Source organism: Solanum stenotomum, chromosome 8, assembly GCF_019186545.1.
Source record: "Solanum stenotomum isolate F172 chromosome 8, ASM1918654v1, whole genome shotgun sequence".
Classification (NCBI taxonomy): Eukaryota; Viridiplantae; Streptophyta; class Magnoliopsida; order Solanales; family Solanaceae; genus Solanum; species Solanum stenotomum.
In genome coordinates this window covers 7,336,587-7,357,363 of record NC_064289.1, presented here as the reverse complement: position 1 = coordinate 7,357,363, position 20,777 = coordinate 7,336,587, and the positions used below count along the sequence as shown (strand labels likewise).

At 34.2% G+C, this 20,777-nt stretch overlaps 2 protein-coding genes across 2 annotated transcripts; one reads left to right on the top strand and one right to left on the bottom strand.

The window, feature by feature from the left end:
- Nucleotides 1-388: 388 nt before the first annotated feature.
- LOC125872889 (ABC transporter A family member 7-like) lies at nt 389-9,263 on the bottom strand. The gene is made up of 18 exons (XM_049553683.1): nt 9,137-9,263; nt 8,764-9,046; nt 8,261-8,340; nt 7,981-8,080; nt 7,547-7,666; nt 7,343-7,467; nt 6,577-6,738; nt 6,033-6,195; nt 5,833-5,958; nt 5,641-5,724; nt 4,032-4,393; nt 2,851-3,051; nt 2,580-2,689; nt 2,379-2,463; nt 1,791-1,919; nt 1,596-1,701; nt 1,331-1,419; nt 389-819 (listed from the first exon to the last, which is right to left on the bottom strand). Exons 1-18 carry the CDS (start codon nt 9,191-9,193, stop codon nt 526-528), a joined length of 2,676 nt encoding a protein of 891 aa, XP_049409640.1. The 5' UTR covers nt 9,194-9,263; the 3' UTR covers nt 389-525.
- Nucleotides 9,264-13,813: 4,550 nt separating this feature from the next.
- On the top strand, nt 13,814-19,932 carry LOC125874693 (ABC transporter A family member 11-like). The gene is made up of 16 exons (XM_049555688.1): nt 13,814-14,236; nt 15,419-15,653; nt 15,747-15,943; nt 16,017-16,202; nt 16,300-16,395; nt 16,470-16,652; nt 16,889-17,048; nt 17,142-17,395; nt 17,788-17,905; nt 17,999-18,075; nt 18,160-18,249; nt 18,468-18,611; nt 18,698-19,000; nt 19,082-19,162; nt 19,258-19,434; nt 19,594-19,932. The coding sequence occupies exons 1-16, from the start codon at nt 13,859-13,861 to the stop codon at nt 19,789-19,791; spliced, it is 2,877 nt and encodes a 958-aa protein (XP_049411645.1). The 5' UTR covers nt 13,814-13,858; the 3' UTR covers nt 19,792-19,932.
- Nucleotides 19,933-20,777: the final 845 nt, after the last annotated feature.

Sequence of the window (20,777 nt, the reverse complement as noted above, 5' to 3'; positions counted from 1 at the left end):
TTATGTCACAGGTATTTCTCCTTTATTACTTCATTTTTGTCCTAGGAATCATTATATGCAATAGCCTTATGATATTCACTTTTTAATAGTAATTTAGATTCTCTCTCTACAATACAGCACCTTGAGAACTCGTTATGAGTCTGAATTGCTCTCTGCGGTTCAGTGATGGTGAGGACTAAAGTGTATGAATATGCTTTTTTGGTAAAGTCTAATTGACTTTACTAAACTCATCTATATACGTTAGCTTGTAACCAATTCTAAGTCCGGAGAAAGGAATTATGGTAGGTTAGAAAGTGTTAGAATCAAAATTACCAGATGTCATGCAGAAGCTAACAAAGCAAACCTTGGGGAGTGATATACCAAAAGAGACATATAATTGAACAATGTGTGGAGCAATTCACTGAGATAAATCAACTATCCTTCTTGTCTATAAAATGACATCTTACAAGCAAGAGAATGAAGGATTCAACAACCAGATGAAACCCAGCTACTGTAGTCTGTATAACAGCATACACTAAAAGATTATTAGTGAAGTGATTCACTGTGCTCAGTTGCCACCTTGATGAAGACGTCCTCCAGCGTTGTGTCAGCCAAACCCCAAGACTGAACTGGAAATCTCTCCTTTGCTTGTCTAACCGTTAGGAACACATCTGAAAGTTTCACCTCATCTTTTGGAAGCTCAAATTTCTGAGTGCCATATAAATGGTATGTTTTCTTCGCATTTGGAGATAGGCGTTTCACCAAGTCTTCCACTTTACACCCATTTTCTGGTGATGTAGTCATGGTGAACATGTAGCATCCCCCATACCTAGCTTTTAACTGTCATTTACAGTTAACATATGATCAGAAATATGTTCCAGCATACACACTATAGCTTTACCAGTAAATAAAACTCTCCATATACAGAGTTTCTGCTAATTATACAGTTTAGTATTAGCAAGATTAGATACCATGATTGTAGAATGAGGTATGGGTAGGATAATCATATGGACCAAAGAAGTGGCATCACACTAGGACGAGAATCAACAGAATTTGATCACACAAGATAAGAATCTTTAATGAGATTGATTTAGTAACCATATACTGGTTTAGAAAATGGTTTAATGGTTCACCAATAAACAAGAAATTTAAAAATCCAAGCTCCCATTGCCACTCTCCCAACCTTAAGCACGGTCACTCCTTCGAGATGTTATCCTAGCTAATTGAGTAGGAAATCAAATCTAGAATATTAACTTTCTCAGCAATTCACAGTAACAGATGCAAGCTTCAATGTGTTAATCAAGTTCCGAAATTTTAGTTGTAAATTAGTTGGTAAGGTCATAGAAGTTACCTCATCTGAGGTTCCCAAGCACTGAAAGTTTCCGTCCACAAAGATACCTATCCTATCGCAAAGATATTCTGCGTCGTCCATCGAGTGTGCTGAGAGGAAGAGAAAGAACAACATCACTGATGTTATCCCGAATGAGAGAAGACGCAAACATAAAGCCTATGTTTGAGATTGCATGGTAATCGCAGGATAAACTTCAAGATATCTACAAAAATATAACCCAAAACAGAAATGCTTGTATATAAAAACTAAGTGTAGAGCAGATTACTAGTGAGAATGATTGCTCTATCTTTCTTTGCATGCTTCACGACATCCCACAACATTTTCCGTGAAGCAGGATCAAGTCCAGTGCTTGGCTCATCCATATAGACAACCTTAAAATTTTTGAGTTCTGTTAGTATTAGCTCATTGGAACCCAGAACTTTAGCACAATTTCAAGTCATAATATACGAGGAGTACATACTTTCGGGTCCCCAATCAATGAAATGGCTACACTGAGTCTTCTCCTCATACCGCCACTATATTTTTTTGCTAATCTGTCAGCAACTCCTCCTTGGAAAAGATTGAAGCTTTTTAGAGAGTTCTCCACCGCCTGTTGCAATAGGATAGGATCAAAGAGAGAAAATAAATGCATCAAACAATTCTCCGTCATGATAAAGGGCTTTCTCAGAATAAAATAGAAGTGTATGTCAATCTTAGCGATTTGCTCCAGAGCTTGTAAAAGATACTTGTTGTTAACAGAATCCCAAAGGAAATTAAAGACCACAATGACAACTTATCTTCATGGAATGCGACGTTGTAAGGATACAAAGGTGACTCATTTCCAATTTATTGGATTCTGCTAATGATCAGATGTACAAATTCTTTCACAGCAGCATTGACTAATTAGGAACATTTTATTCACAATCCAACAGCAAGAGACTGGGCTAATCTTCTTTCAAAATATAACATCTCTAAGCAAATATATATAAGAAAACCGTTATATCCATTCTTTAATTTTGGCTTCATTTAAGTAGATGTTGAAATGAAGTTGATGGTTATATATACGTACTTCGCTTAAAGCAGCACCCTTGAGATTTTTCAGTCTTCCATAAAAGAGTAAGTGTTCCCTTCCTGTTAGGGTATCCCAGAGCAAGCTAACAAGGATTGGATAAACAGAGAAAGTTTAATAGTCAACACTTTGAAATGCAAAACGAAGAACAAAAATGACGCCGCAAGTGTTCATAGGCATGATGAAAACAAATAAACTTACTCATGTTGTGGACACACACCCATGCTACCATATATTTCGTTCATTTGAGTCCGCAGATTTAGACCCTCAACATACGCACTCCCAGAGCTTGGCTTCAAGAGCCCAGTCATCTGTCATTTAGTACCATAGCTTAATAAGTTCCAACACTTAGAAAATGCTAGGGAAAAGTGCAATGTACAAAATTCAAGCAGATCTTGATTAAACCCAAGAAAACATGGTCTATGTGGTAACTAAAATTCATTCCCAGTTACTTTAGACAACTTTCACTAACCATGCTAATAAAAGTAGTTTTTCCTGCACCATTTGGACCAAGCATGCCAAAGCATTCCCCGCGCGGTAAGGCGAGAGTTACTCCTTTAACTGCAAGTTTATCGGGGTTCCCGTCCTTTCCTGGATACATCTTTTTGAGGTTGTAGCAAATGGCAGAATAATTCAAATGTGGCTTTTCTAGCAACTGTTCAACCTTCTCTCTCTGTAAAAGAAAGCCAAAAGACTACAATGAGATGACTCAACTATAGGCATACTGCAGGACGATTCAAGTGACTGCAACTAGAACATGGAAAGCATCCAAATAACCATAACAGACACTACAATATACTTAATGAGAGTTTTGAAAAAAAATTGACATTGGGTCTAACTAAATCCCAAAAGGTAGCTCATGAAATGAGGATTATCAATGACCATGTATGGGGGCAACAACTGATTCCCATAACCAATATGAGACACTTTAACACCCATGCACGCCTAGGCCTAGACATTTGGAGCGTGGAAAATATAATATGGAGTGCAATATTATAAGCAAAGAATTAGGACAGGTTTGGCTATGATACTGTGAAAGAAGCTAGATTTTGGGTCTAACTCAACTCCAAAAGCTAGCTCATAAGGCAAGGATTGTCCAACAACATATAAGGAGATAAAAACTCATTCCCTCAACTGATGTTGGACTCCAACACCCTCTTCCCCACTCTCCCACACTCCATACGCCCAAGGACTGGAAATTTGTATTGAACTTTGCTATGAAAATAGACTGTAGGTCTTACTCAACTCCATAAAGTCAGCTCAAGGTGAGGATCAATCAAAACCATAAAAAAGAGACTACGGGTGTGTTAGGTATGTAGGAAAACCTTTGGAGATTTTTTTCTGAATTTTTTTTTCAATTTTCTCATGTTTGGTTGATAAAATATTGGAGAATATTTTCTCAAGGAAAACAAGCTCTTAAAAATGAGGAAATGATTTCCCTAATGAAAGTAGGGAAAACAAATTTCATAAGTAACTTCCAAGTTCATTGTCTCCTCCCCACCCACCCAATGTTCCCAAGCCCTATCTCTTGACCATTCCACCCCCTCCACCCCCAAACAAGTTCAAAATATTCTGCTTGCATTTATGGTCCATCAGTTCATGAACCTCTTCAAAGCAAGTTCATGAAAATCTAAAATTAGCAAGATTAATTACCTCTTCGGAAACATCACTGTTTTCAATTTGAACACTTGATTCTGTGCTCTGAAAAGAAGATTTCTCCAGTGACGTTAAATCCTTCCTTTGAGAATTTGGCAAGAAGAACAAAAGACTCCGACGGTTTCCACTTCCAGATGATATAACTTGATCCAAGTAATAGGAAACAATCAGAAATACCACCCATTCAATTGACATGATAATCAGAACCTCTCTCATGCCATTATTGCTGTTACTAAGATACTCCCAGAACATCCCAGAAGTCCCGACCATATATCCCCCTCGTGCGTACTGGGACAGCTCATATAACCCACGATACAGAGAGAAGCCAGGGTATAATTCCATGAAAATTACCCAACCACCTATTTCCAAAAAAAACATGCTAAATTTGGTGAACACGAGAGATACATGTAGAATCCAAATAGTGTGACTACAAAAACAATTACGCCTCACTCTTAAAAAAGGGTCGGCTACACAAATCCTCAACCAGGTTTCCTCATTTAAGCTCAACTCATGTGATCAACATACCAAATATAATTAATCAATGAAAAACAATTAGCCTGAAAAGAAAATTGCTTGAAGTGATCCACCAGGAATATCTAATTCTACTGAAACACAATTTGGAACAGAAAAACAGCCAGAATTGTCCAAATCACCAAACCAGTTGCGGAATTAAACCACATTGGTTGTCCAAAATAAATGATGGTGACAGGCTATGACGGATCAGAATTACGCCATTCTTTTCGAAGGTATTTGTAAGAAGTGTCTTTGGAAGTGAATAGGGAACATTAAGTACATATTTTTTGAATTTCTGGGCATTTTACCCCTATAAACATAATCTATTAAAGATAGCCTGAAAAATATGAAAGGATAGCCGTGATTCATTGGTCATAGTACAAAGAGCCAAATGATCTCAAAGAGAAGCAAACTGGTCGCATGCCTAATTTGTAGAGCTAATTTTAGGCCTTCAACACGTGGACATTTGCTGTTTCCTTCACCTTGAGCTGATCTCAGTATTTTTCTATTTCGATCTTCTAAAGCTACTCGGGAGAAAAGGTAAAAATAATGTCAAAGCCTACATCTAGAGTTGCCATCTCCAAATAGCTAGTACATTGTTCATATGGACCGAAACAGTGAGTAAGATACGGAAAATAATTTTTATCTCCCTAGTTTAAGTTGGAGGATTAAACTTAAGTTTCCAATGCTAATTTTATCTGGCCCGCTTTGAACCAAATCCAAGAGGTATTAAGCAGTCTTTAGCATGTTATATAAAAGATAACAGTTCAAGAAAGTGGAATATCTGGTGGCTCGTTCAGAGAGAAATGAATTCTAGATGCTTCAAAGAGAAGTACAAATCAGTAGAAAGAATCAAATTTGATTGTCTTGTATTTTTTCATTCTTGGTGTAATCGAGGTAGAAACACTGTTAGAATTCATAGAATCCCTTTAAGGATTGTAAAAGCTAGAGGGCCACACTTTTGGTAGAAAAAACTATGCTTTTGCTCACTTGTACAGTATTCTGAGCACTTGTCATACTGTTCTAATAGTAAAATCCTTACCTTTTCAAATAGAAAAAGTGTAAGATAAAGTAATTGAGATAACCTACTTACGGGGAAATGATGCATCATCAACTAGGGACTGGAACAGGAGAAAACCCAGGATGCCCGTCCCAAAGACAATTGTATAGGCAACAACTGCAATATCCAAATGTTACAGTTATTAGTCATGAAAATCAGTTTCCTTTTGAATTGATTACTCATGTACTGTGAAGGACTTTTACAAAGTTCTACACAGACACCAACCTGCGGCAGTCTTCAGATTTGAAAATACTGCAGCTAATAGAAAGGCCATAGATATTTGCAAGTTTGTGAAGACAAAGTAAAAGATGCACTGGACACTGTATGAATTCAGCTTGAAAATTGTTAACCCTGTAAAACAAGAAAAAATATTGAACCAGCTTGTGTAAACGTAAAAGGAGCAGCTAAACTGTAGACTGCAGTACCTGTCAATACACCAAATCCAAAGTAACAGGACATGTAGATTAAAGAAATGACAAGAAAATACGCATAAGTAATCATCCAATAAGGAACATCCCCAAGGCCATGCATCTTCATCATGATCCTTAACTTCCTTTGCTTCTCATAAACCAGAGATGATAATATAACCTACATTAAAATCACTTTTGTCATATATGGAGACCGAAAAAAGATTTTAGCAGCTCTGTAGTCACGTAACTCTTTAACTCTTAGAAAGGAAGTAACTAATATTCTTTTCTTAAATACAAAGAGTGGATTTGAAATACTGGATTAGAACTCTAATGCCACAAATGAAAAGAATAATAGCTTACGAGTGGACAAACTCAATTTTCTATAACAACTGAAACTCATAAACTAAATAAATGGACCACTAAAATAACTTCAACTGGAAAGAAAGTAAATGATCAAGACACCAGAAACTTCTAATAAATGATAAATACCAAAAAAATCCTCTAGAAAAGCGGCTTTGCCACAACCATGCAACTATTCACAAACTAGACAAATATTTACCGGAAATACTTGTAGAATGACCCATGTATAGAAGACAATATTGAGAAAGGTAGATAGGTCGCTTGGCCTCATGTAGCCGCCAGGAACTGGCATCTCAGCTACAAAATCTAGAACCATCTTTGTAGAGGAACCACGTAAAAATTGGAGATAAGCATTTGTTACCTACATAGAAAAGCATAAAATATCATATTTCCTATATGCTGTGAACAGCATTCAAAGATTAACTTATTTTATATTATGAGATTTTTAAACTAGAAAAGGTGCTATACATTGCATCAAGCAGAAGGCCTTTAAATTCTGGCACCAAGCATTAGAACTTAGATCATGTTAGTATTTGCCAGCACATATTTACTTAGAACCAAGATGTGTGCTTCATCTTTAATTTATTCGCTACACAGTCATTCTAACAATTATTACTTATAAATTTCAAACATTTGGGTACACATATTTTTTCTCTTTTATCAACATAATTCCTCATGATCCCTAATTGTCTTGTGATTCAAATTCATAATACTACTCCCCTTTAAATATATGCACTCTCACCATAGTGAGTGGAAGGCTTTTTACCAAAGCGCGTGGTAAGGAGAAACATAATTTTGATGCTGAAGATGAAGATAAAGGTTCATTTGTAAGCAGCAAGCTACACCTGCTAAGTACAATCTAACAATGGATTGAAAAGAAATTAAGAAGATCTAAGCTATGTAGAACCTTTTTCTTTATTAGTAAAGCTTCTACTAGCTGCATAAAAAAGGATATAAGGATATACCATGTTCTCAGAACGCGGTATTCTCAACAATTCAGGTTCATGATTGAAAAGATTGGACCCATAAGTAGAATTGAATTGAATGTTGACATTGAAATTCTCTCCACTTGTATCCAAGAAATCATAAGCTGTGGGAGACGAGAAAAGTATCAATAGGAGGAATGTAAAGATATGAAACTATAAGGTCCAGACATCTAAGAGAATAACCTGCCAAAATTTCGTTTAGTATCTCCTGTGTATTTCCTTCTCTGTATCCTTTGAATAGCTCATCGTTAATCTCAGCAGAGCTGTTGCGCCACAAATTTAAACCTTCCACACATATGATATCTAAAATTGGCATAGAAGTGAAATCAGTGCATTTTACATACTTCTGGTGTTTAAAAAATGTCACAAGGAGAAAGAACACACTATACAAAAGTAAATAGAAGGCCTGGCAGACAGAGAATGAGCATATAAAACTCAAATAAAAGTTTTGCGGAGTAAGCATGAGAAAGGATTGGACTTGACTGGCTTCATATTTAAATTGTTTTTAAATGCACAAATTTTGATGGCATTGCAAAATATGAAAATAAAACAGGGAAATTGGTAGACACTGTGCTCTAAAGACATTAGCACCAATAGATAGTATTAAAGGACATTACCAGTTTCTGATGTGGAGTTTTTGAAGGGCGAAGCAGAACATTGAGGTCGAACATGATAGAATAAGTTGCTATCCAGCCTATCACTGCCAGCGTCTGTCCCCTGGAATATTTCCAAAATCACGTAATGCACAGTGGTAATAAGAAAACATAATAAGCAGAATAAAACTTCAAAATTGCTACAACCTGATCCAACAACCAAGACCAAGATACAAGGATAAGAAACAAAAAAACAAGAAAGAAAATGAGGCAATGATCAGAATCAAAAGGAAAGAGAACTCACGAAAATGCCATCAGCAATTGTCCGGTAATCACTTGTTGAATTTGGTTCTGGAGAATCTATGAACATCTTCCCAGCCACACCTACCAAAATTCACAAATTAAATTTAGAAAAAGATAAGTCCCAGTCCTATCTTCCTATTTTTTTTAAACAACCCTGATATCCTGGCTAGCTTGCGCACACCTGGACTTGCACTAATTCCATGGGGCACCTACTAACTCCCACCACCACCAATACTAGGTAACCCTAAATATCTTCCTTTAGCTCCCGTTTGGCCATAAATTTTAAAGTTAAAACTTGAAAATTGAAGTTTTGCGAGTCAAAGTCTCAAAAAAACCCCAAAAACAGGTCTGATCAAATATTTGGAGATAATCAGAAGTTCAGAACTCGATCAAATTTGATGGCCAAACTCATATAAATGAAGATAAATTTTCAAAATCTACCATAAAACTCTAGCTTAATGTACTAAAAGTAGCAATGACATGTATGGAACAAAAAACTTATACTTTCTCCAATGGTTCTGTTGTTCCCTGTGATAAGTACAGTTACGGGGCATGAACCAGTTCCTCTGCAAGATGCATCAGGCAGTCCAGAAAACGGCATTGAATCAGTCATCACCGCACGAAATTGAGGAGAAGGAATTTGCAGTAAAGGAGGCCATTCAAGTTTAATTATGGGGTCATTTTTTACTCTGTCTGTCTTGTTGGAGTAGCTTTGAAAAGACCCTAGAAGTATAAACAGAATTGCTGGAAACAAAATCACCTTCAAGTGTGACCTCGCATGCCGTCTCTGCAAAACTCAAAAATTCCAAATCTAACCGATGAAATTAACCAAAGATAAAATCAAAATTGAAAACAGATACAGAATTTTTGAACTAACGTGATATACGAGATTCTTGCGGAACAGAGCATTAGTTTGGTTCCAAAAATGAGCCATTGATGAAACAACTTTTACGTTTTTTTTTGAAGAAGAAGACGAAAAGAAGAAAAAATTATCGGTCCTTAAAAAAAAGATGAACAACTTTGCATAGCTGCAACTATAAGTACATTTTTGGAGTTTCGACTTTACCGATGACTATGAGCTGAAGCCATTTGTAAGGTTCTTTTACAGATTTTCTTAATACCAAAAATACCATTGTTTGAAAGTCTAAAATGCCCCTGACCATGATTTTTGTCTTATATTATGCTGTCTTTAGCTGGCATCATCGCAAATTTTGGATAAAATTTGTCTTTAAAAGGTCTGTTTGACCAAGAAATTTAATTTTTGAAGATTTTCATTTATAAAACTTTAATTTTTTTTCCAAATAAAGTATATGTCCAACTGCAAAGCAAAAATTTAAATTTTCAAATTTTAAATTTGTTTGAAAGTCTAAAATGCCCCCATCTTAATTCTTGTCTCAGATTTTCCTATCTTAGAATGCCCGATAAATATATAGGATAGTCAAATTCCCTAGTTAAAATGAAAATTTAAGCTTTGAAAAAAAAAAAAGAATTAGCAGCATTCATCAGCGATGATAGCAGCAATTTACCAACTTTGAGTTGTATAATTTAGGTGTCTAATTAATCGATATTAATCTTGATTTTAATTGTTATATTTTATCATGAACCATATTATTATTATTATCATTGTGATCTACCAACATGTCTCATGGTAATTCTGATATTTGAAAAAAGACCACCTAACATTCTAATTTAAACTCCATTCTCCTATTTGGTCAATTCCAATCTACGAGCTTTGTTGTTGGAAAAGGAGAGGTAATTAATTAAAGGAACAATTTTTTGATATTGGCCTTTCAAATTCCCCTTTAAAGAGCAATTCTTCTTTTTGCAAGTTTCCCATAAAGAGAGCAATTCTTTCTTCTTCTTTTTTTCTGAAATAAGGATAAGGATTACATTATATTCGTTTTGTTCTTTTTTTCTAAAATAAGGATAAAGATTGCATTATATTCGTTTTGTTCTTTTTTTCTAAAATAAGTATAAAGATTGCATTATACTCGTTTTGTTTATTTTTATTTGTTCAATAATAAAATTCCTATAATTATAACAATCGATAGTGACATTTATGTACATTTTCTCTTTTTGTTCTACTAAATGTATGTATAATTCAATGATGCAATTAATGTTTCTTAAAATCCTTAAAGACTTTCTCTAACAAAAGTTCCAGTCCAAAAATTAAATTTCCATTAGGGATTTGACTCTTCGAGGCAAATAAATGTTCACCATCAATTACAATTTTCTTTTTATCGGAGTAAGTAGCTTGTTTTAGCTAAAATTTATCCTCCGTTAAAAAATTATATTATCTATCAAATTAAAAAAAAATTGTATTAATATATTGATTTTTCTTTGACTTGTTTATGAATTTATTTTTTATATTTGACATATATCTTCATTAAAAAAAAATTCTCCGCAACTAAATATACTTTATCAAAAATATTATTTTCAAGAATGAAGATAGTTCAAAACTTATGCTGAATATTCAATCACTATAACCTTTCAAGTATCTTCATTCTTGAAAATACATACTTTTTGTTCTTTAACATAGCGTTAGGCAGTGCAGATCCTAATTAATCAAGTTTTAATTTAGATATCAAACATCAAATCAGAAATTTAAAAAAATATATAGTACTTTCTTCATTTCAATTTATGTTATACCATATGATTTGACATACATAAAAAAAAAAAAAAAATTTGAGATTTGTCGAGTAAAATAAATTATGGATATTTGTGATACTATAAATTATTTTATTAAGGGCAAAAAAAAATTTNAGAAAAAATTATCGGTCCTTAAAAAAAAGATGAACAACTGTGCATAGCTGCAACTATAAGTACATTTTTGGAGTTTCGACTTTACCGATGACTATGAGCTGCAGCCATTTGTAAGGTTCTTTTACAGATTTTCTTAATACCAAAAATACCCTTGTTTGAAAGTCTAAAATGCCCCTGACCATGATTTTTGTCTTATATTATGCTGTCTTTAGCTGGCATCATCGCAAATTTTGGATAAAATTTGTCTTTAAAAGGTCTGTTTGACCAAGAAATTTAATTTTTGAAGATTTTCATTTATAAAACTTTAATTTTTTTTCCAAATAAAGTATATGTCCAAATGCAAAGCAAAAAATTTAAATTTTCAAATTTTAAATTTGTTTGAAAGTCCAAAATGCCCCGTCTTCGTTCTTGTCTCATATTTTCCTATCTTAGAGTGCCCGATAAATATATAGGACAGTCAAATTCCATAATTAAAATGAAAATTTAAGTTTTCTTAAAAAAAGAAAAATTATCAGCATTTATCAGCGATGATAGCAGCAATTTACCAACTTTGAGTTGTATAATTTAGATGTTTAATTAGTCGATATTGATATTGATTTCAATTTTTTGTTTGTTGTCATGAACCATATTGTTATTATTATTATTATTAATAATAATATCATCATGATCTACCAACACATCTCATGGTAATTTTGATATTTGAAAAAAGATCACCTAACATTCTAATTTGAACTTCATTCTGCTATTTGGTCAATTCCAATCTACGAGCTTTGTTGTTGGAAAAGGAGAGATAATTAATTAAGGAAGAACAATTTTCTGATATTGGCCTTTCAAATTCCCATTTAAAGAGCAATTCTTCTTCTTGCAAGTTTCCCATAAAGAGAGCAATTCTTTCTTTCTTTGTTCTTTTTTATTTGTTCAATAAGAAAATTCCTATAATTATTGATAGTGACATTTATGTACATTTTCTCTTTTTGTTCTATACTAAATGTATGTATAATTCAATGATGCAATTAATGTTTCTTAAAATCCTTAAAACGCTCTATTTCGTGGAAAATAATGTTCACCATCAATTACAATTTGCTTTTTACCAAGTAAGTTTTAGCTAAATTTTATCCCTTCATTTAAAATAATATATTAATATATTAATTTTTCTTGACTTTTTTGTGAATTTACTTTTTTATATTTGACACATCTTCATAAAAAGAAATTCTCCGCAACTAAACATATTTTATCGAAAAAATTATTTTCAAGAATGAAGATAGTTGAAAGCTTATGCTAAATATTCATTCATAGTAACCTTTCAACAGGGCCGGCTCTTGCCTATAAAATTTTAGGCATTGGCCTTAGGCCCCCAATTTTTGGGGGCCTCAAATTTTTATAAATAAAAAATTATGTATCTTAACCCCATTCAAATAGAAGAAATTAAAGAAATATTGTTTTGGATTCTTACATTTTCTTCGTAACACTCACATTATTTATCCTTTGCAACTCTTTTTGCACTCTATTTCTTCAAATCTTTGATAGTTAGAGTAATACACTCTCAAAAATATGAATCAATAGTCGAAAAGTGTTGAACAAAGTGCATTGCAAATTCTTTTTTTTAATTTATTTGTTAATTTTCATATTAAAGTAGGTATACCAAGTTATCAACTTTTTGAATTAAATTCTATGATTCTAACTCTTATCTTTAAAGTTTATCAACTTATTACTTATAAAATTGTGTTAATAATTCATATAATAATTGTCTCAATAAAAGGATGTTTTTCAATGTTGAATTGATAAAATCTTACTTAAAACTAATAATTAAAAAAAAAAAGTGTTTGAAAAATCATTTATATAAAAGATATTAAGTAGTAATTTAAATCTAGAAATTTAGAAAAATAAATAGATATAGATAAAATTTATATAGATTTTAGGCCTCTAATAAAAATTTCGCTTTAGGCCACAAATTATGTTGAGCCGCCCTTGCCTTTCAAGTATCTCCATTATTGAAAATACATATTTTTTGTATTTTAACATAGCGCTAGGTGGTGCATATTCTAATTAATCAAATTCCAATGTAGATATCAAACATCAAAATAGAATTTTTTTTTTAAATGAAGTACTTTCTCCATTTCAATTTATGTTATACTATTTGATTTTACATAAAAAAAAAAAATTGAAATTTGTCGTGTAAAATAAAATTTAAATATTTGTGATACTGTAAATTATTTTATTAAGGGTGAAACGAAATTTATCAGTTACTTCATCCATTCATTTTATTTATTCACTACACTAAAAATATATATTCACTTTTACTTATTTAATTCAAAAAGTTAATAGATAATTTATTACTTAATTCCTAATTTACTATTATTATTATAATCATTTTTCAAAATATTAAACTTATTATACTTAAAGGTAACACATATAGAAAATTTATCATTATATTAATGATATGCCAAATCAAATATGAAGAAATAAAAATGGATTAAAAGGTGACATATATAGAAAATTTATTATTATATTAATTACTTATTAATGATATGCCAAAATCAAATATGAAAGAAACAAGGGAGAAACAAAAATGGATAGAAATGTATTTTACTAGTATTGGAGAAGGGCAAACTATTATGGCTCAAAGGGCAGAATAGTCTTTCCGAATGTGAAAATGGCGGAAGTATTTAAACGGTTATGCAAGAAAGGACTTTGGCTTCCCCGTAAAAACAATATGAACAAAACAATCGCCATTTTCCTTCCTTATTAGCTTCATCAACTTGCTCCATTTTTTAACCCTAAAAAAACTCTTAATTCTCAAATTCCTTGAAAAAAAACTTGAAAAACAGAGTGATTTATGGCAATGGAGTTGCAGCAAAGAGGATTTTCTCTGTTTTGGCAACAAACAATTGCTTTACTGAAGAAGAATTTCTTGTTGTCAATGAGAAGCAAAAGAGCCACATTTCTTCAGTTGTTCTCTTCGTTGTTCTTCTTAGGCCTTTTATTTGGAATCCAAAAAGGTATGGATTTTCGTTCTAAACATCCTTCCACCATCCGTGCAGTCAATGATCCTCAGCCTCTTACGAATCCTCCGATACCGCCGTGTGAACACAAGTTCTTTATTAAACATCCGTGTTATGACTTTGTGTGGAGTGGAAGTGGTAACCAAAGAATTCAATCCATTGTTTCTGGAATTTTGGCTAATAATCCAGGTCGACCTATTCCTTCTACCAAGGTATAATTTTTAATTCGATGTTTTCCGTGTACAGCAGCCCCTTGATTTTGCACCTTCTAACATCTCGAGTTTAAAATTATCCTCTGGCGTAAACCCCTTTTATAGATTTGCGGCTTAGATATGAATGGATAAAATGATCAAGTGTTTAATTTACAGTCAAAATTGATATAAAAGAAAAACAATTTACACCATACATGAAGTGTGTTGAGTTTAAATCACTTCATTGTGAGATGGGAATTTAGTCTCTGTATATGGTCTTGGATAATTCTCACCTCACGAGCTAGTTTTTTGGGACTGAGTTAGGCTCAAGGTCCATTTCTTATGGTAGCATTAGAGTCAGACCCATCCCAATTCTTGGTTGACCGGATGTTGGTCCCCATATGTTATTGTCCACACTCCTGGTGGCAGGTTTGGGTATGCCGGGAGGGGCAGGGTGTTAAGTTTGTCCCACCACAATTGTGGGATAGGGATTTTTGGACAAGTCTTACCTCATGAGCTAGCTTTTGGGGTTGAGTTAGGCCAAGATCCATTTCTTATCAAAGTATTCCAGCTAGTGTGTGTGAGTGGGTGGAGGAGAGTGGTCATATGTGTAGTCAACCTTCACATTGCATTTCTGCAAAGAGGCTATTGTCACGCGCATGATCTAGAGAGGATACCGAAGGAGAAACTCTACCATTGTGTTGTTTTCTTTCTTTTTACTAACTGTACCTATAATTCTGTCTTCCATCTCATTAAGGTGGACTAAAGACCAAGCCAATATCAATTAAAAATAAGAAAACTCATTACAACTAGGAAATTGAACAAATGTTTTCTCATTACACTATTTTAACTGATAAAGTCTCTGTGTCTACCCTATTTTATAATCCTTCTTCCTTATGTAATGGAGCACAATGTAAGTGTTATTTCCAGCTCAGTAAAATTCATTTTGTTTTCAATCATAAAAGATATTATGGCAGGCGTTGCAGTTTGTCAAGACAATCTATTTTCAATTTAAATACAAGCATGGACAGCGTAGAATTTGATTAAGGATATAGGGGATTCATGGTCTAGGAATGAATAAAGCCAAATCATTGTTTTTTTGCTTTTTCAATTTAAGAATGAGATACAAGTTGGCAGCTCTTTGATCTTCAAATTGTTCATTGGGTTGGGTATGTGGCTGCCACTAATGTTTTTATTTTTCAGGTCAAGTCATTTGGCACAAAAGATGATTTGAACAATTGGCTTCTCAGTGATCCAATGCGTACCCCTGGAGCTTTGCATTTTGTGGAACGAAATGCCACAGTTATAAGTTATGGTGTAGTAACAAATACTTCTACATATATTCAAGTTCCAAGGGCATCTGAAGATCCAACATTCAAATTCCAACTTCCCCTTCAACTAGCTGCATCAAGAGAAATTGCGAGGTCATTGCTTGGAGGTAGTATAAGATAGCAGTTTTCCTTTATAATGATCATTAATAAATTCCAGATACAATTTTATCAAAATAAAGCATCGCATCCTGCCTTCACAGATTCAAAGTTCAGCTGGAATGTTGGTCTCAAGGAATTTGCGCGTCCTGCATTACAAGATCCTGAAGCTGGAGACTCATTTCAAGATTCTTCATTTGGAACTATTTTCAGTCCAATATTCTTCTATGCAGTATCTATGTTTGGTTTCGTATTCCAGATTAGCACAATGGTTCTCGAGAAGGAGCTCAAACTTCGCCAGGTAATAACCCGTATTTGTGAGAGTCTTGGATTTTTATATTCAACCTTTTCCTGATTTCCAATTTGATACACAGGCAATGACTGTGATGGGACTTTTTGATTCTGCTTATTGGTGTTCGTGGCTTCTATGGGAGGGAATTATGACATTCCTTTCATCACTCCTCATAGTTCTTTTTGGAATGATGTTTCAGCTTCACCTTTTCTTGAAAAACAGCTTTTTGATTGTTCTACTTCTGTTCTTTCTTTTCCAATTGAACATGGTGAGTTCCTTCTGATTACAGAGATACCATATATGACTAGTTTAGCCACCATTGCAGTATATCAGGACTGAAAGCCTTTTGCATCTTGATGTGCTAGGTTGGTTTTGCTTTCTTAATATCAAACTTCATCCGCAAGTCTGCTTCAACTACCTCCGCTAGCTTTGCCATATTTGTAATTGGTTGTGGGACTCAGGCAAGTCAATTCTCAGATCTAAACTTCCAAAACTTATAAATGGATCTTATAACACATTTTTAATTCTCTTGCAGGCATTTGCAGGGGGGCTCTATGGTGACACAGATCATAAAACCAGATATAGAAGAATACTTTGGTCCTTCTTTCCGCCCAATCCCTTTTCAGGAGGTCTATATCTGTTATTATCTGCAGTAGAACATGGCGGGATCAACTGGAGTAGGCTATCCCCGTGTGACGACTCATCCTGCTATTCAATGGTACAGTAGAGTTTTAATTTTAATTTCTCTTTTTTAGTTTTTAGGAAAATAATCTTTCAACTTTTGATCTTTTTTGAAGTCTAATTCTCCATGTATCCAAATTCCAAGATGATAAGAGATCCTAAAAAATTGTTTCTCTGCTTTATCTCGTGTATGCATGTTAAAACTTATCACCCTCTTTCTTCTTTCTATAATCAAGTTGTTTGACCATTTCCTGAACTATTTTGCCTTGCTAGCTCCATTACTATCGATGGCTCATCGCAACGTTCTTCCTGTGGCTTGTTTTGGCTATCTACCTTGACAATATCCTACCGAACTCAGCAGGTGTAAGAATGCCCTTTTATTATTTTCTGAAACCTGGATATTGGACAGGAAGAGGTGAAGAAAAGTTTAAAGGTACTACAGAATTTTTGACTTATTAGTCTTATTTCCTCAGTATTTTTATTGACATCCTTCAGTAACCAGGCTTTATATTCTTTTAAAATTCAGAAAATTCCCTATGTTGTGGTTCTGGTTCTGCGCCTCCAAATGACAGTTTTTCGCAAGATGATGAAGATGTTCTTGATGAGGAAAACAAGGTGAAACAACAAGTGAAGGAAGGCAATGTTGATCCAAATGTTGCTGTGCAACTACATGACCTTTATAAGATGTATTCTCGGACAATAAACTTTAGTTGCCATTCTTGTTGCCTTCTCTGTTGCTACTGTAGATGCAAGATTAAGAAACCCTTTAAGGCTGTCCAGGTGAATATTCCTACGCTCCTTTGCTTGTTAGTAGTATTTGGCTGAATTGAATGAGAAAATTAGTATTTCTTTATCCTAGCAATAAATCATCTGATATTGGACTTCCACAGTTGACTTAGTTAATTGATAGTTGATTTTTGTGCATGTCTTTCTAGTAAGATGGCTTGACCCTTGACGTGATATAAGATGCACATTTTTCGAGTTTTATCATTTAGCATCTGCACTTGAAATAAGTGAAGGCATCATCCACATGGTTTTCATCAAGCATATCTGCAGTCTGCTTCCCTGCAGGCTACAATATTAAGACAGCAAAATCATTGGCAAATTTCTCAATTTTCATCATTGCACTCATTGAAATATGCATTGCAATGAAAGTGGCACTTTTTATTCAGGGACTCTGGTTAAATCTTGAGAAGGATCAATTATTCTGTCTCCTCGGACCAAATGGAGCTGGAAAAACAACTGTAATTAGTTGCTTGACTGGTATAATTCCGGTCACTCGGGGAAATGGTAATAGCTTTTCTTTTAAAAGTTCCAAGTTAGACCATGTTCTCTTTTGATTGAGCATGAATTGCTTAACTTATATATGTTGATTTCTGACAGCACTAATCTATGGAAACTCTGTTCGAAGTTCGGTTGGTATCTCCAACATAAGAAAGCTGATTGGAGTCTGCTCACAGGTAGCGATTTGAGTATTCTAACAAGTTCTGCACTCTTTCTTGGCTTGGTTTTTCCTCCATTGACTTTGTGTGGCCATACTTCAGTTTGACACACTTTGGGATGCATTATCTGGACAAGAGCACCTTGAACTTTTCGCTACCATCAAAGGCTTATCCCGAACATCAAAAAGATCAGTAAGTATATCTGAAACCGTCCTTACTCCTTGGGGGTAAAAGAATGCGAAACGATTAAATATATCCAAATATTTGTGACTTCACTGGCCTATATTCATAAGTCATATATGTTTGCATCCTAAATAGATTGCCACAATTTTTCATTGACTCTTTGATTGAACAACTGGCTATTGCATATGACTTCACACTAAAAACTTCGCGATTTACTTGAATGGCAGGAAGCTAAAAAATTGTTGGCTGATGTGAAGCTTGATGATGTTGCCAAAGTGAGAGCAGGAAGCTACAGTGGTGGAATGAAACGTCGCCTCAGTTTAGGAATAGCATTGATTGGAGATCCGAAAGTTCTCTTTTTAGATGAACCAGTATGCAATTTTTAGAAGCTTTAATCTAGTATAATCAATGTTCAATTTGTTTCTTCAATCCTGAGGTAAATTCATGCAACTTGTAGACAACAGGTATGGATCCTATAACTCGGAGACATATCTGGAGTGTAATTGAGGCTGCAAAGCAAGGGCGTTCTATTATTCTAACGACACATTCTATGGAGGAAGCTGATAATTTATCAGATCGCATTGGAATTATGGCAAGGGGTAGACTTCGTTGCATTGGAACATCAACCTTGCTGAAGTCTCGATTCGGAGCTGGATTTATAGCTAAAATTAGCTTCAGTAAAGTTGCTAATGATGTAAATGCCATGGAAAATACGATAGACAGCAAGCATCACGAGGCTGTCAAAGAGTTCTTCAGACAGGTGCTTTCTAGTAATTAAGCTTTTAAAAATTCTATTCAATGTATAAACAAGTGTTCTTGACTGAATTAATTGGTTTTACAGCATATAGATGTCACACCAAAAGATGAAGATAAATCCTTCTTGACTTTCATCATCCCTCATGAGAAGGAGAAGCTACTCGAAGTAAGTACCTCGACAAGGTTGCTTTAAGAAAACGTAACATGTATTTCGATCACTCAATACTATGTGTCCTGATATTATTTGCACATTTGTATCAGAATTTCTTTGCAGAGCTAGACAACAGAAAAACGGAGTTTGGCATATTAAATATCCAAATTGGTCTTTCAACGCTCGAAGAAGTGTTCTTGAATATTGCAAAGAAGGCAGAACTAGAAGTGGCTGCATCAGAGGAAACTAGCAAGCCACTGATTTTACCATCAGGAACTACACTTCAAGTAGGTGCACCACTTTGGAATTATATTTATGTTACGGATTTAACTCATATACACTGACCGTATAAATTTCTTTTTACACTATCGGAAGTTTTCACTTATCCAGTAAACAAGAAAGATGAAAAACAAACTCTATTGATTTGCATTACAATTGCAATATAGGTACCTGTAGGATCAAAGTATGTGGAGATCCCAGGCACAATTTCCGCGGAGAATCCTCGAGGACTTATGGTTGAGGTTTATTGGGAGCAGGATGATCATGGCAATCTCTGCATTTCAGGCCATTCAGATGAAACTCCAGTTCCACCTAATCTTCAAATATCAACTTCCCGTTTAGTTACTGCCAAGCCAAGAGTGTAAGATTGAGAACAATGACCAGTTTTTAAAGTACTTATTTCTGTTTTTATTTTTTTCTCAAGAACATATGTTGTAGATGAAGATTTTAAATGTACTTTTAAAATCTTAGATAGTAATTGCGCAAACATTTTTTGTTTTTTCTCATTTGTCTCGTGTATTGTGTTAGATCAACATTCATCGTGTCTAAAACAGTAGAAGAATTTTGATCAACTGGGAGAAACGAGAGGTGCATGAGAGGTTTTTTGTTGTTACTGATCTAGTACAAGTAAATAGAAGTGTAGGATAGAAGACTTGTGCTTGATTCCTATTTTAACAATTCAATTTAAAATGAAATATAATGGTATTCATGATTCAATGTGATATCATAGGGAGAATTTTGTGTCAAGTTTTACCATCACTGAAGTGATAACTATAGCAAGTAAAGCTTAGGCTGGGAGCAGAGCCACTGTTGTAGTTACCAGTTTGGCAAAATTCAGTTGTTTTGATATGTACGGCTAAAGAATATGCAATTTTCACCCGAAAGTGGCTAAGTGGTTTGAACTTGAGACTTTCAAGTTGGAGATCTCAACTTCGAAACCCCTTGTCACCGAAAGCAATGGATTTGCCTTCTAGGTCGAACTGATCGCACCAGGCTTGCCTAGTGTGGATTTCTCTCTTGTGTGGTTTGTGAGCTATTGCATAGGAGCAGAGTTCTACCCTTTGTGCACCGCATGTTTCCCTTTTGTCATAAAAAAAGAAGAACATGCAATTTTCTAAGAAATCTAAGATGGGGTGTTGTAGATCATTGTTCTAATCACTAATACAAGGTGTGTTTTGAACTTGTTCTGTCCTCACGTCATGACATATTCGTTTACTTTTACTCTCACATTGAGCATTTCAATATCAACAATATTTCTTTCGACCAGTTTTGAAAGAAATATTTGTATATAATAGCTCAATAGTTTTTTTTACAAAACAATGAAATTATTAAACAAAAATCGGAACAATAA

What these genes read in the sequence shown, in the direction of transcription:
- LOC125872889 (XM_049553683.1), bottom strand. Translation starts at nt 9,193, where the DNA reads ATGGCTCATTTTTGGAACCAAACTAATGCTCTGTTCCGCAAGAATCTC. An exon ending in ACTAAACGAAATTTTGGCAG is followed by an intron (nt 7,468 to 7,546) that starts GTTATTCTCTTA and finishes CGTCTCCCACAG; the next exon opens with CTTATGATTTCTTGGATACA. An exon ending in AAATCTGAAGACTGCCGCAG is followed by an intron (nt 5,725 to 5,832) that starts GTTGGTGTCTGT and finishes TGGATATTGCAG; the next exon opens with TTGTTGCCTATACAATTGTC.
- LOC125874693 (XM_049555688.1), top strand. Translation starts at nt 13,859, where the DNA reads ATGGCAATGGAGTTGCAGCAAAGAGGATTTTCTCTGTTTTGGCAACAA. An exon ending in TGATTGGAGTCTGCTCACAG is followed by an intron (nt 18,076 to 18,159) that starts GTAGCGATTTGA and finishes GCCATACTTCAG; the next exon opens with TTTGACACACTTTGGGATGC. An exon ending in TCAAAGAGTTCTTCAGACAG is followed by an intron (nt 19,001 to 19,081) that starts GTGCTTTCTAGT and finishes TTGGTTTTACAG; the next exon opens with CATATAGATGTCACACCAAA.